Source organism: Ursus americanus, chromosome 27 (genome assembly GCF_024610735.1).
Source record: "Ursus americanus isolate L20-20 chromosome 27, mUrsAme1.1.p, whole genome shotgun sequence".
Lineage (NCBI taxonomy): Eukaryota > Metazoa > Chordata > Mammalia > Carnivora > Ursidae > Ursus > Ursus americanus.
In genome coordinates, this window is record NC_142153.1 from 15381650 (window position 1) to 15395552 (window position 13903).

The 13903-nt window shown below is 34.6% G+C and overlaps 1 protein-coding gene across 1 annotated transcript in view; it reads left to right on the plus strand.

Annotated features, from left to right (window-relative positions):
• Positions 1-13903, plus strand: part of TNKS (tankyrase) — a 204332-nt gene that overhangs the window by 156848 nt on the left and 33581 nt on the right. Inside the window, exons 13-17 of the mRNA XM_045779268.2 lie at positions 4545-4624; positions 8259-8404; positions 10185-10350; positions 11787-12006; positions 12287-12396. Coding sequence (XP_045635224.2) covers positions 4545-4624; positions 8259-8404; positions 10185-10350; positions 11787-12006; positions 12287-12396 — 722 coding nt within the window. The remainder of the gene's footprint in view (positions 1-4544; positions 4625-8258; positions 8405-10184; positions 10351-11786; positions 12007-12286; positions 12397-13903) is intronic.

The following is a 13903-nucleotide window of genomic DNA, read 5'->3' on the forward strand; positions in this document are numbered from 1 at the left end:
AGATATTTTAACTATTTAATTTATTGAGGGAGATTAAACATGGAACTGATATGAAAGTTGATTAGTTTCCCAAGCCCCCAAATTAGAGGAAATAACACAGTCTAGCTATTGAAAAATGGTGAACTAGATACAAAATTAATTTGGTATAATTGACTCTTGTTTCCCACCCTTTTCATTTTGTCTGTGAGTTATATCTGCTGTAGAATGACATAACAAACTGGAGGAATAAAATGGAGAAGGAAGGCTACAAACTAGGAATCTGAAGTCCTAGTTACTTTCTTCTGCCTATAACCCAGGATTTCTTTACTCCATCAGACACAGTGCCCCGCTTGTCATAATGCATATGTTATAATATCCCCTTTTCTTATCCAGAAATGAAATTTATAGATAATGTGACCTAACTGTACAGATACCTTCCAAAAACCCCAAATTAAATGCCCTAATTATAATATAAAGGGAAAATGACAGTAAGTTACAGTAAAATAATTTATAATTATTGTAATAGTAATAGCTTGGATAAAATGACACTATAGAAGACAAAAATAAACCCCACAAATTTCCGAAGGGCCCCCCAAAAGTACAGCACAGTTGAGAATCACAACTATATTCCGAAATAGGGAACTTTCTAGAATTGTGGAGGTCATATGTATTGTTAGAGCTGAATCAGAGTTAACCAGCCTCGTAAGAGTATCTGTGCCACATTTTAAAAGCGATTAATTGGATTTACTTTCCTCATGCTAGTTCATTCGTAGATAGTGTCGTTTCTACTTTAGTCTTTGATGGTGATTGTGAGACATTTGAAGTAAGCCCTCTCTAGGACACCTTTACTACCAAAACTAAAAAGATCTAAAGGAATGAAATTTGCTATTAATAGGATTGCAAGCTTGAACTATGAAAAACATGATTTCATTTAACTTCCTGTTTCTATGGAGCAATAGAACATTTACTTAAAGAAGATTATCATGCTTTGACTAGGAACTCTTTCTGCCTTCTCAGTAAATTCTATTATAATTTCTAAAAGGTGTGATTTTCGTTAAAACATTCTAAATTTTTTCTCTTACACTTTTGCCAAGAACCATTTAGTGCTGAATTTTAAGTTAGATTTTATAAGTTGTAACCATAAATTGGGCAAATAGATAGCTATCACATCAAAATTTCTGATAATATTATGCATAATTTTAGAGATAATTGACAAAATGGAAAAGAAAGGATTGAATAAATTAAGCAGGTTAGATCCTTTAATGCTTTTTAAATGTCTTCTAAATCAGTGTAATTAGAATATATGACTTCTGGTAAAAGATAAAATTAAATACTGAATCACAAATGAAATATTTTATTCAGTTATTTTGATAATTCTTCTTAAAAGTTTGTTTGGAAGATAAAACATTATACAGGTAATTAAATGCATAACGTAGGACATACCAGAACTTTTTGGTTTAATTCTTAATATTCTTTATTGATCTGGAAAAATAATATAGATGGTAGAATCATATGGTAAAATCTTGCCCTTGGAAAGGTTTTGAAAATAGGAATTATTTTTTGTTTGGAAAAGGATGTAATTTTTAAAACTAGTATTTCTGTGAGAAACTTGTATATCTATAGTCTGTGGACCATGTACAAGCTAAGCTTTTTGATTATACCCACATGTACTCAACCGTTCCAGGTTATATGTGTAATAACTCCCCAAAAGAATGCATCAGTCATATAGGATATATACTAAGTTATTGGAGTTATGTTCTGGGTAACATTTTAAAGGTGCATTTAAATACACCTGTTGATACCAGGTTTAAGATCTACTTTTTGAGACCTGGGCTTCCAACTCCCAAGTCAGTAGTTGCCAGTAGTTTACATTAAAGAGTTTGAGTTGTAAACTGTTGGCAGTATTTATGTCAAAATTAATGTCAGATAGCAACTTTTATAAACCAGCGTTTTAAAACATTCTGTCAGAAGATTTGACTTTTTTCTCCAGACCTGCTTTCTCTATACCTGCTCTGTCCACATATGACTAGTGGCTACTATATTAGCACAGATAAAGAATATTCCAGCATCACGGACAGTTCTTTTAAACAGCAATTTTAGGCTAGACTTTGGCATGAAATAATTCTGACGGTATATTCCAATATGGTTATCCCATTACTTTTACCTGATCCTTTATAGAGGTAAGTATTTGGGGGATTTATAATAGCTAAATTAAACACTGAAATCCCCGTTTGCATTTGCACATTGAAAGAAGCCACTATGACCTATTGCTAGTCCAGTAAACAGCCAGTCTAAGGGGATTAAAAAATAATAGTAATAATAACAACAAACTGCCTTCAGTCTTTGAAACTTTAGGTTTGGGGCTCCTTTCGCTCCCCCCCTCCCCTCCCCTCCCCTCTCCTCTCCTTTCTTTTCTTTTCTTTTCTTTTCTTTTCTTTTCTTTTCTTTTCTTTTCTTTTCTCTTCTTTCCTTTTCTCTTTTTAATTCTGGTGAGCCAGAATAGATTAGAGAAGAAATTAGAAGCTCATCTTTAACCTTTGACTTGAGATGAAATCTTTAATTTCATACTCTGCAAAAGCCAGTGTGCTTATAAAAGAATTTATAAGATTAAAACTTTCTGAATTTTTTCTTACACTTTTTACCTATATAGTACTTACACTTTTTACTAATATAGTACTTTGCATATCAGCTACTCTTCTTTTACTTATGTTCCCTTTTAACTTCATTTTTATATCCTCCTTTTAATTCTGCATCTCTTTGTACAAAGTTCCTGGGGTGTATATACATCCTTTCATCTAATATTTTGTTCACATTGTTTCTAAAAATGAATCTGTTCTAAGCCTGTTCAGGATTTATAATGGATGCAAAACTGTATAATTTGTATAGCAATTAATCAATATCTTTAAATAACTACTTTCTGCTCTTTGACTAGGAGTAAAGATTTCTCCATAGTTCTCAGAGGCATTCTTATATTTGCATGAAAAATTTTGCTTGATTGTAAAATTATACCCTTTGCAAGTAGCCTGCATCAAGATCAGTGTGCCAGTTTCAAATAGTTCTTAGAATTAAAACATTTAGCCATATTAATTGTATCCCTCAAATGCTGGAATCTGAAAATATCCAAAGGTCTAACTCCATATACACAAATGTCATTTTATTTTGTTGAAATGATAAACTAAAAATATTACCTATGGATATCCAAAGGATGTTTCAGTGAGTTTTACCAACTACCAAAATCACTGTCACAGAGACGTAATATGCCAACGGACTTCCTCAACCATAAATGCAGTGATGGCATGCACAGCAAGAATGGAGACAAGTAAGACAAGAAAAAACAGGATAAAGGCAGCCAAAGAAAGAGCGATGATGGGCCAAACACAACCGACCCCAATATAAAATAGCGTGGAAGCCAATTCTGCAAATGCTTTCTGAATGTTCTCTGTGGAAAGGAACATGAAGATGAGCAAGACCTGATTTCTTTCCTCCGCAGTTCCACAAACTAACAAATAATAAACTCTCTTCTAAAGAAAAAAAATGTACTTCATCATATGAAATACTCTGTTCTTTCCTCACTTTAATCTTAGCATTTTATCTGCTAAGTATTATCATGACTAAATAAACACAGTTTCTCTTTTATGGAAGAGTTCTCATAACCTGTTCTGTAAAAGCCACTCTCCTGAATGAAGCACTTTAGACTAGAAAAAGCCAAAGTATTCTGAAATCTAAAACCGTTTCATAGCATCACTTGATCTTCCCATGTAGACGGTGGACTCAAGAAAGGTATCTTTGATCATGAGATAATGTAGTCTTAAATCCAAAAGAGGACTTAAGAGAAACCAACACTCACTTTATAGGAGCAAAAGCTAAGCTATTAAGGATTTGTCCGTTGTCACCAGTACTAGTCAAAATCCAAGTCTCCTGGACCTCATTCCTTTTGTGTTACATGACTGTGTATACACATGTGCATTATAAAGGCCATATGTAATGTCCACGAACATATTTTGAGTGCTATATGTTGTTTTCTTTGAAAATCTTTTTATTGAGCCAATGTGTAAAGAATTTTTGGTTTGTTTATATTGTATTAAAACACTTCATTTGTTAGCCTCATACTCCTAGATCTAACAGCCTAATCTAATTCCATTCTATTTAGCATTTGTGTCACACCCCCAGCCCTTGGTTTACACAACAAAATCTGTGGCACAGCTCTGCTACTGCATTTGTAAGACCAAAGCGTCATGAAGTTGTTTTTGATATCGTGCTCCTATGTTTCTTTATTCCCTTTTGCCAAGTGTTGGCCAGAAAATTTGAAAACTGGAATAGTAGGGATGGAGAAGGATTTGTGTGTCATCAGATTTATTTAAATGTAGCTTAGAACAAGATAGATATGAACTGAAACAAGAAACCACTTTTTTCTTATCTGAAAACAACTTAAAAAAATCCATAGATTGGAGCTCATGAATTTCTGACCCCTTCATATCTCTTTCCAGTCACCAAATAATTTTCCCTTCTTAACTCTGTGATTCCTTAAAAGCCAACAGTAGTAATCTTTCTTCTCTTTTATTCAGAAAGTACACCTATACGCACTTCTGATGTTGACTATCGACTCCTAGAGGCATCTAAAGCTGGAGACTTGGAAACTGTGAAGGTAAATCAGTGCTTTTAACATCCTGGGTAGCGCTGTTGAAACTTTGCTAACCAGGTCACTGTAAGCTTCTAAGTGAAACTACTCAGATGCGAACAATAAAAGGGATGAACAAAGTTGTCCATAAACAAGAGAGCTCTTTAACCAGGAAGGATTTTCTAGTACGTGCTTTATATCCATTAAACCATTTTAGTCACTTTCCTTCTGGTTATGTGAAAGCTCTGTTGTTTCCAGTTATATTAATGAAAGTGTTATTTGTAGCCACATTCATAAATTTCTAAGCTAGTTCAAGCCCAGGTAAGATATTGTACAATAAAGTTCAAAACAATGTTTCTTCAACTTTTTAAGAGATTCTCACTACTGCTCTAGCAAAGCGTTCTTAGGATCCTGCAACCATTTGGAATTAACTTTTGTATGAAGATGGATTTTCTTTCTTTTTTTTTTTTTTAAGATTTTATTTATTAGAGAGAGAGCACAAGCAAGGGGAAAGGCAGAGGGAGAAGCAGATTGCCCACTGAGCGGGGAGCCTAATGTGGGGCTTGATCCAGGGACCCCAGGATTATGGCCTGAGCCGTAGGCAGATGCTTAACCAACTGAGCCACCTAGGCACCCCTGGATTTCTTTTCTATATGTAACTCTGCTTGTCAGAAAAATTTTAACAGCCTTTATTTGTGGTATAGAAACATTAAATTATAAACATTAACATTAAATTATAGATGTAATTTTTTCTAAATATAAAATGATATTCTGATACTGAATATGCTTTTTAAGAACACATGTTTCCTATCTGTAATCACTCATGTAGGGATGAAGAAAGGGTTGAAGATAGAGATAAGGGTTTTGTTCTTATTCGGGGGTTGGTCTTATAGTTTGTCTTTCTTTCTTTCTTTTTTTTAAAGAAAGGCTAATTGTGAAATTGGCACAGTCATACCAGGTTATTTTTTACAAACTAAACTTTGTCACTTCTTATTAAGCAAACTCTATTTTGGTGATTTTTAGCAAACTAATGTAGCATTCTTGCTGGTGTGTACCGGTTGAAAATACATGGGATACCTGGGTGGCTCAGTCGGTCAAGCGTCTGCCTTTGGCTCGGGTCATAATCCAGAGTCCTGGGATAAATAAATAAATAAAATCTCAAATAAGTAAATAAAATCTTTAAACAGAAAGAAAGAAAGAAAGAAAGAAAGAAAGAAAGAAAGAAAGAAAGAAAGAAAGAAAGAAAGAAAAAGAAAGAAAGAAAGAAAAATACTTTCAAGCTCTGTTGCCTAGAAATTTTTTTGTTTCAGTAGGTGGCCACTTCTAACATCTCTTCCCTCTTACAAGAACATGTAGGTTATTTAAAGAAAAACAGTAAATTTCAGTTGTAATAGTTACTGGGGAGAAATTTTAAAGTTCTGTTAGATCTAAAACTACTTCTTTTCTTAATTAAAATTACATGCTTTTCATCATTTGAAATATATGCAAATAAAAGAAAACCTTTAAATATAAAAGTGATCAGGACTTCTTTTCTGCATCACGACATGATAATCTCAGCACCAGACTTGCTACATGTGCCCATTATCATTAAATTAATAGTTTAGTATTTTATTAATATGTAGTTTTTAATTCCATATGTTTTGTATGTACTGATAGGCAAATCTACTATAGCTTTCAGGTTTCCTAAACAATCCATTCACAATAAAGGCCAACTTTATTTTTGTGAATGGAATGTAAGCGGCAGAAGAAAAGCAAAGCACAAATTAAATGAGAATTAAGTGTGGTAAATTTCTTTCTCTAGAGGCTGTGGAAAGTATTAAAATGTTAGGAATTAGAAGAAAAGACTGTTTGCTGAGTAAAGTATTTGAAATTATGAAAATCGGGTAGGAAGAATGTAAAATTGCTTTGGCATTCAAAAGGAAAATGAAATCGAACAAAGAATAAAGAACTTCCAAATATTAGAAAGCAAATGTTTAATAAGCAGATGGGCTTTTATTTTTGTAACCTGGCAAAATGAGTTGTGTTTCATTCTGTACCACATCCTTGTTTTGCTGATATTCTCTGCAGGGAGAAAAAAAAAATTAATTTAGAATATAGGGGCCTGAAGAAAACCCAGCAGTAGCAAGAAGCAGCTTCAGTCATCTAAGACACCAGTAGAAGGTGTTTACCACCAATTTTTGTACTCTTTAGTTTTATGTATTAATGTATTCACTTCTATTTCATTTTGCTTTTTGATTCTGTAATCTATGCGTTAAGGTAGCTACAGACTCGCTTGCCATGAAGGGGTAAGCTATTTGACCCAGCCAGATGACAGTGGCTCTTGAGATTTCAGAGTCGGGGGCTTTTCCACATACAGCTGCTGAGCCTGTAGGCTCTCCCTTCCATCATCTTGGCCCACATCTCCTTCCATCGTTTGGTATCGTACCACCTGCAAAGTCCTGCTTTTACCCTACCGATGGGAAGGCCCCTACTCAGTAAGTCAGTAGAAACAGATGCCTTCCAGGCTCTTTGTTTTTATATAATAATAGCTCATTACAGCGGCAGCAGCAGCAGCAGAAGATTGTCAAATGCCTGAAAAGCCCTGCCATCATACCTTGTAGGTTAGAAAATGTCACTGTTTTCTCGATTTTTTGACTGTTCTTCCCATTACCTTTCTTTGCATCACTTCCCTGAATGAGGGTAATTAGGAAAGTAAGCAAGCATGTATCAGAAAGATCAAGAGATTATAAATCAGGAAGATCAGGTTTGAGCCTTTATTGTACCCTTTACCTTACCAACTCTGCAAAAAAAGGGCAGGTTGCTTAGCCCTCTCTGAGCCTTGGTTTATTTATCTGTAAGATGGAGATAATGATCAGCTTCACAGAAAGAATATGAGATTCTTTATAAATTGTGAATTATTATTCAGGTATTGTTATTAAAATTCATCTGTTACCACCAATGGTGCAACCTGCCGGTCTTTACTTTGCTTCCCACTGCTCTGTAAGCAGACAGAATTGAGTTTGTGATGAAAGGCTTGCATTCACAAGGAGATGAAAGATGAAAAATGAAAACATGATTGGCATCAGTTTGACTCGTAGAGTTAGACAAACATCTCCCAAAGATCAGGGGAAGCATTGATGACTGCATGGCTTTGCTGGAGCGGGTCAGAGGGCCGAGTAGATGGCCCAGGCAAGATTAATGTAATTTTTCTAGAGGCTTTTTGCTTGCCATGTCAGCAGAGACGAGAACTCTGGGTAGTTCTGCAGTCAGCCAGGGTTGGTCCTACTTGGGTAAAGCATGGCAGACAGCATGCTAGTACAAGCAGACATGCTGGGGCAAACAGTCTCGGGGAGGAAAGCCTTATGAAGATGAAAGATGAAGCCATCATTTGCCTTGGAGATTCTTGCTTTATTATGGGTTTTTCTTTTTGATTAGGATTTTGGCCAGGGAATGTTTAAAAAAAAAAAAAAGATTAAATTGCTCTGTAAACAGTAAAAATATTTGTAGACACTGTGAAGCGAAGCAGAGTGCTGATTCTTAAACATCACTTGCAGTATCTATTGGAAATAAGTATTCATTAGGAAATTACAGCTTATCCAAGATGCCTGCAGGATTTTGGAGCGAAACATATGAATAAATATTAATGTTCTTTGTGTGTGTGTGTGTGTGTGTATCATTAAAGCAACTTTGCAGCCCTCAAAATGTGAATTGCCGAGATTTGGAGGGCCGGCATTCTACACCTTTACACTTTGCAGCAGGCTACAATCGTGTGTCTGTTGTGGAGTACCTTCTACACCATGGTGCCGATGTCCATGCCAAAGACAAAGGGTATGTATTAGAATTTAGCTATTTGGGACTTAAAAATTTTTTTTAAATATTTTTGGAGTCTTAGATTCTTTTTTTCACTATTAAAGAGTAATACATGTTTTTTAAAAATCTGAAACATCTAATAGAAATGTACAGTATAGGAAATGAAAATCCCTATCACCCTACCTTCTAGAGATTACATAAACACTTTGTGATAATCCTCCGGATTTTTTAAAAGTATAAATCAGTGCATGTGCTCTTGTGGCGTTAGTGCTTGTTTTTAACATAAATGATGACGCCATTCCATGCAGCCTGCTTTGCAATTTGCGTTTTCACTCAGTAGTGTGTCCTGGATGTCTTTCCATATCAGTACCTAATTGTTCGTCTCATCTTTTTAATGCCTGTAATAGTATTTTATTGCATTGTATGAATGTGTTTATATAGTTTTTAATTTATTGTTCATCCTCTTTTCTTTTTTGCTGTTAAAAATGTGTAATTTGTTCTCAAAAGAAGCCATCCATCCCAAAGTCATCAGTATTAATAGATGTATAATTTTATTTTTACTAATTCAGAGAGTCTATATTTTTATATTAGTTTACTAAATTATTTTAATTTATCTGGACAGTTTAAAGCAGTCATGGCAGCTATTTAGAAATGCAAGAAGGAAGTTTTAACTAAAATGAGCTTCCATATTCTGAGTTAATTTGATATCATCTCAAAATAGAAATAAGCAAGCACTTGTCTATGCAATTACATATCAGAGTACTGTAGAATTAAACCATACAATTTAGACTTCAGTTAACCATTATGGATTTATTTATCTTTTAAAAAGGGCACATCAGTCTTGAATTTTCAGTAATAATATCACCAGCTCTTTCCAAGTATTGTAGTGCACTGGAGCATAACCAGCATTTGCTTACATTGCCCATTTTAGTTAGCACTTAGTATTTTTGGTCTCAAAACATAAAAAAAAAAAAAAAACCAATCTCTAAATAAAAAGGCATTCGATACCTTGTTTTTTTTCGTGTTTTAAGTGCAACTTAAGCTTATCCTTTTGATTCACCCTTTCTTATAGGAACCCCTTTCTATCCTTTTAGAATGCCAGCTGCCTTCCAACCAGAGCTTAGTGTTACCTCAGAACAGTTTGCCCATAAGTTGAGGCAGCTAGATTTTTCTCATCTGACTGGAGTTTATTGTTGGTGTCACTATTTTCCTTACTGAATACTGAATTTGTGTTTCACTTGCATTTTGAGTTTTCATCGTATGACACCTAAATATTTAAATCTATGCATAGATAGAAACCACTACTGAATTATTAGGAATTAAGAACTAAAAACCAAAGACAAGAGATAGAACTCGCCTAAATAAATTGCGTTGTATATTTTATAAGTAAGCATACAATTTTCATTAGGAAAATCTGAGTTGATAAAACCAAATTAGATTATTCCTGAAATCACTTTGTAGTGTTGCTCTTTTTATCGACGAAACCTGAATTAAAAGTATTGTGATGGAACTTTTCTGTGGGTATATCTGTATGTGTTTTAAACATAGGATTGCTGTGAAATTTCTATCCATCACCAAGAAACTAGGGAAAATCCTTATATTGAAAGGTTGTTTTTGAAATTTTAATCCTTATTTGGAAATGGATGACTTTATCTTCAAGACCAGAGGAGAATTCTTTCTTTTGAAGTGAGTGTTCAGTATAGTCACTGCCATAGAAGAATTATATTATTTTTATTATAAGTATCATTTTAATACAAAGATCTGTTATATGTCTTTAAAATAATTTTCTTTTGTTTAGTGGCTTGGTGCCCCTACATAATGCTTGTTCATATGGACACTATGAGGTAGCTGAGCTTTTAGTAAGGCATGGGGCTTCTGTCAATGTGGCGGACTTATGGAAATTTACCCCTCTGCATGAAGCAGCAGCTAAAGGAAAATATGAAATCTGCAAGCTCCTTTTAAAAGTATGTAATTTTAAAAATTATAAAATATAAAGTAATTATATGTATTTGTTGGTTAGCATGTAAAATTACATCACAGTAGATTATTAAGTACAATAAGTGCTATAGAGACTGCTTCCATTTTCTATTTTAAGGGGATATTTAAGTGTGTTATCATACTTACATAGCTTTGAGTAGTGTCTGAAGTGCCTTTCTGAACTGATTTGATTAAGCTCAGTTCATCACAGTTCATTGAGGTAGGTTTTGGGAAGAGTTGCATTAGTTTGCACTGCTTATCCAGTACTTATGGTATTAATGTCAGAAAACATTGATACAAGGGGAAACAAGATTTTTAATCAACATTGATTTTTTTTTCTTAGTAGCCATTTTGTTATTAACAAATGCATTGCTCATTATTAAACATACATCTTATAAGAACTTTAATATTAGATTGGTATTAAAATATAAAATAATCTTTAGACAAAGTTATATAAATTTGGGGGATATAAGTGAGATAGTAGAAGCTAGTAGTTTTATGAAACTAACTTAATAATTTTGTGTTCTTTTTAAATTAAAAGATGTGAAAAATAGACATGTCATTTTCTGTCTCTTTTTTTTTAACCAGAGAAAAACTTATGCTGGTTAAACATAAATAGAATTCTTGTCCCACCACTTTTATGGTATCAGATATGTTTTTATGAGTCTTGAGAATGATAATGTATTTGATACTCATTTTTATTTTCACTGGGTGGTAAGAAATAACTTCCAGGACACTGTGAATTCACTCTCTAGTTTGGTTTATTCCAGGGGGCCAACAGCAATCTGTCAGGCCCATAATGAAGATCCTTGACTTTTATTTATTTCATTTCATAGGTATAGATGATAAAACTTTTAAAATGAAATTAATTGCAAGTACATTTATACCTAATTTCATATTAGGTGTTAAGACTTAAAATGAGGATAGTAAAAAATTAGCAAACTTTTGTATTGAATTCATTTAGAATTAAGTACTTTTCCCACCGGTGTGTCTTCCTCTTCTTACTTCCTTCTCATGATATACACTGAATATCTTCATATAATTAATATCTGGTCAAAAAGTAACATCCAGGCCATTCTTAAAAGGAAAAGAGGTTTCCAAAGACAACCTGGTGCCTGAGAAAGTATATGACATGAAAAGTAAAAGGCTCAGCACCTTCCCCACTATCACTGTTGATCCCGAGGCTTGGACCTTCAGTTGAGAAGTAGTTACAGAGATAATCCACTATATTGCTAAGTAGGGAATTTACAAAGTAAAGCAGGATATGGCCTTTTTTTTTTTTTTCCGAAGTGCATACAACATAGATATCTTTCCTTGGGTGAGTGAAGATGAGGTTAAAAATAAACCTTAAGAAAGGTACTATACAAAATACAAACTCTATTTGGTTTTGTTCGTTTGTTTTACTTTGTTGTTATTGTTTTAGCATGGAGCAGATCCAACCAAAAAGAACAGAGATGGAAATACACCATTAGATTTGGTAAAAGAGGGAGACACAGATATCCAGGACTTGCTGAGAGGAGATGCTGCCTTGTTGGATGCTGCCAAGAAAGGTTGCCTGGCAAGAGTGCAGAAGCTCTGTACCCCAGAGAATATCAACTGCAGAGACACCCAGGGCAGAAACTCAACCCCTCTGCACCTGGCAGGTAAGTGTCACCAGCACCTCCAAGGCTCATTGTCCTTTCTTAGATAACTAACACAGTCTACCAGAAGATGAAAGAAATGCTGAGCAGAAATAGTCAAATGCTTTTGATTAACATAATTGTATATAATTTCTTGCTGTAAAGGCTCTTAGTTATGTGAGAGTAGTATTAGCTTTTAAAGCAGTAAGTGTTAACATCCTAACATTTTTCTGGTCATTCATTATATACATGGATATAGGTATATTTTTTTAATCTGACATGTTTGCCTGTTTCACTCTAATAGCTGGCTACAATAACCTGGAAGTAGCTGAATATCTTCTAGAGCATGGAGCAGATGTTAACGCCCAAGACAAAGGTGGTTTAATTCCTCTTCATAACGCGGCATCCTATGGGGTGAGCATGCTAAAGTTCAAGTCTAGAAAACTTCACTTACATTTACTGTTTGATAATTTAGCACAATTAGAATCGTATTCAGAGTGTTTTCAGCCTTCCCAATTATGCTTAACTATCCTTTGGTCAAGGGCCATGCTCTTTACAGCTTTCTGTTCTCCTCACATTGTCTAGCACAGTAATAGGTGTGTAACGGCTGTTCATTTAATATTTATTGATACAGGTGCTATATCTTAACTCTTTACCCCAAGTAGATTTTAGAAACTATAAATTCCAGGAGGCTTTATATTTGTGGGCATGGAAATTATGCTTGCTTTTGTTTATCATCAGCATCTTAAAAATACCCAAATAACTGGTTGAGCCGTTAATATATATGGTTTCATAGAATTTGATTGACTAGCTGAAGCCCTGCAGTGAAAGTTCAGAGCCATTCTCAAAGCACTATGACTATAATCATCAGCTGCCAGAGGAAGAGGAGGGTATCGCAGTGCCTTGACGACCTGTGTTGAAACGGACTGCCTGGAAGTCACCAAGGCCCACTCAGACCTAAATCACACACGAATAATCACACAGGATGAATGTTCATGTGATTGTCTGTTCATTCACTTATTCCCTGTTTGACTATAAAAACCCACAGATGCTGGATTGTACATACCAGGGGTCTTATAATGGGAATCGCTTGATGGGGGCGGTTTCTGGATTTGCAGAAGCCTAACAAACTATAAGTAAAAACTAATCATTGTGATTTCATATTCTCTTCCTCTTGCCCTCCATAAGAAACATCCTCATCTTCTCATAACCCCTCTGCATGATACTTCTCTCCAAATTCCTCTACTGCTACTTCAGTCAAGAGTTTATAAAGCTGGTGGGATTGGTAGAACTTAAAGCAGAGTCTTTTAACTTCATATAAATCTACAAGGGAGTAAGGATAGATGTGGGCAATAGAATTAGTTCTTGACCTAACCTAGTAAAACTTACACTACCAGTTGTGTAGACCACGTGGATCTGTGTGTTTTTCGATACATTTTACACATTGTGGATGTAGACAAGTTCTATCCCATCAGTCTTTAACTGTCACAGTCTTCACACCTGTCACAGAGAGCAGAAAAAGTAAAACTTAATTCAGAAGTAAAGTATTTTACCTTTTAATTTCCATTCTCAAGATAGGAAAGTTGAGATGTTACTTATACATGTGTGTCCTTTGGTGACTAGTATGAGAGAAATAAATGTATAGTGGTCTCTCTGGTGGCTAAATAGTAATGTAGTGTGCAGGTCAGCCTCATCTCATGTTCCCTTGAAGCTGCCGTGCTCTTAGCTGAAGGGAGGTGCAGTGCAATCAGGGCCCAGACCAGAGGCCCACTGTTCCATTTCATACTTATTTCACCATCATCTTCTAACGCCATGTGAGAAAAATAATGGACATTTTTTGTTTCATGTCTCTTTTCACGTTATCCTGTTTGTTATCACATCCCTACTGCTAAGCTCTTTGTAAATGAAGGTAATTTATCGA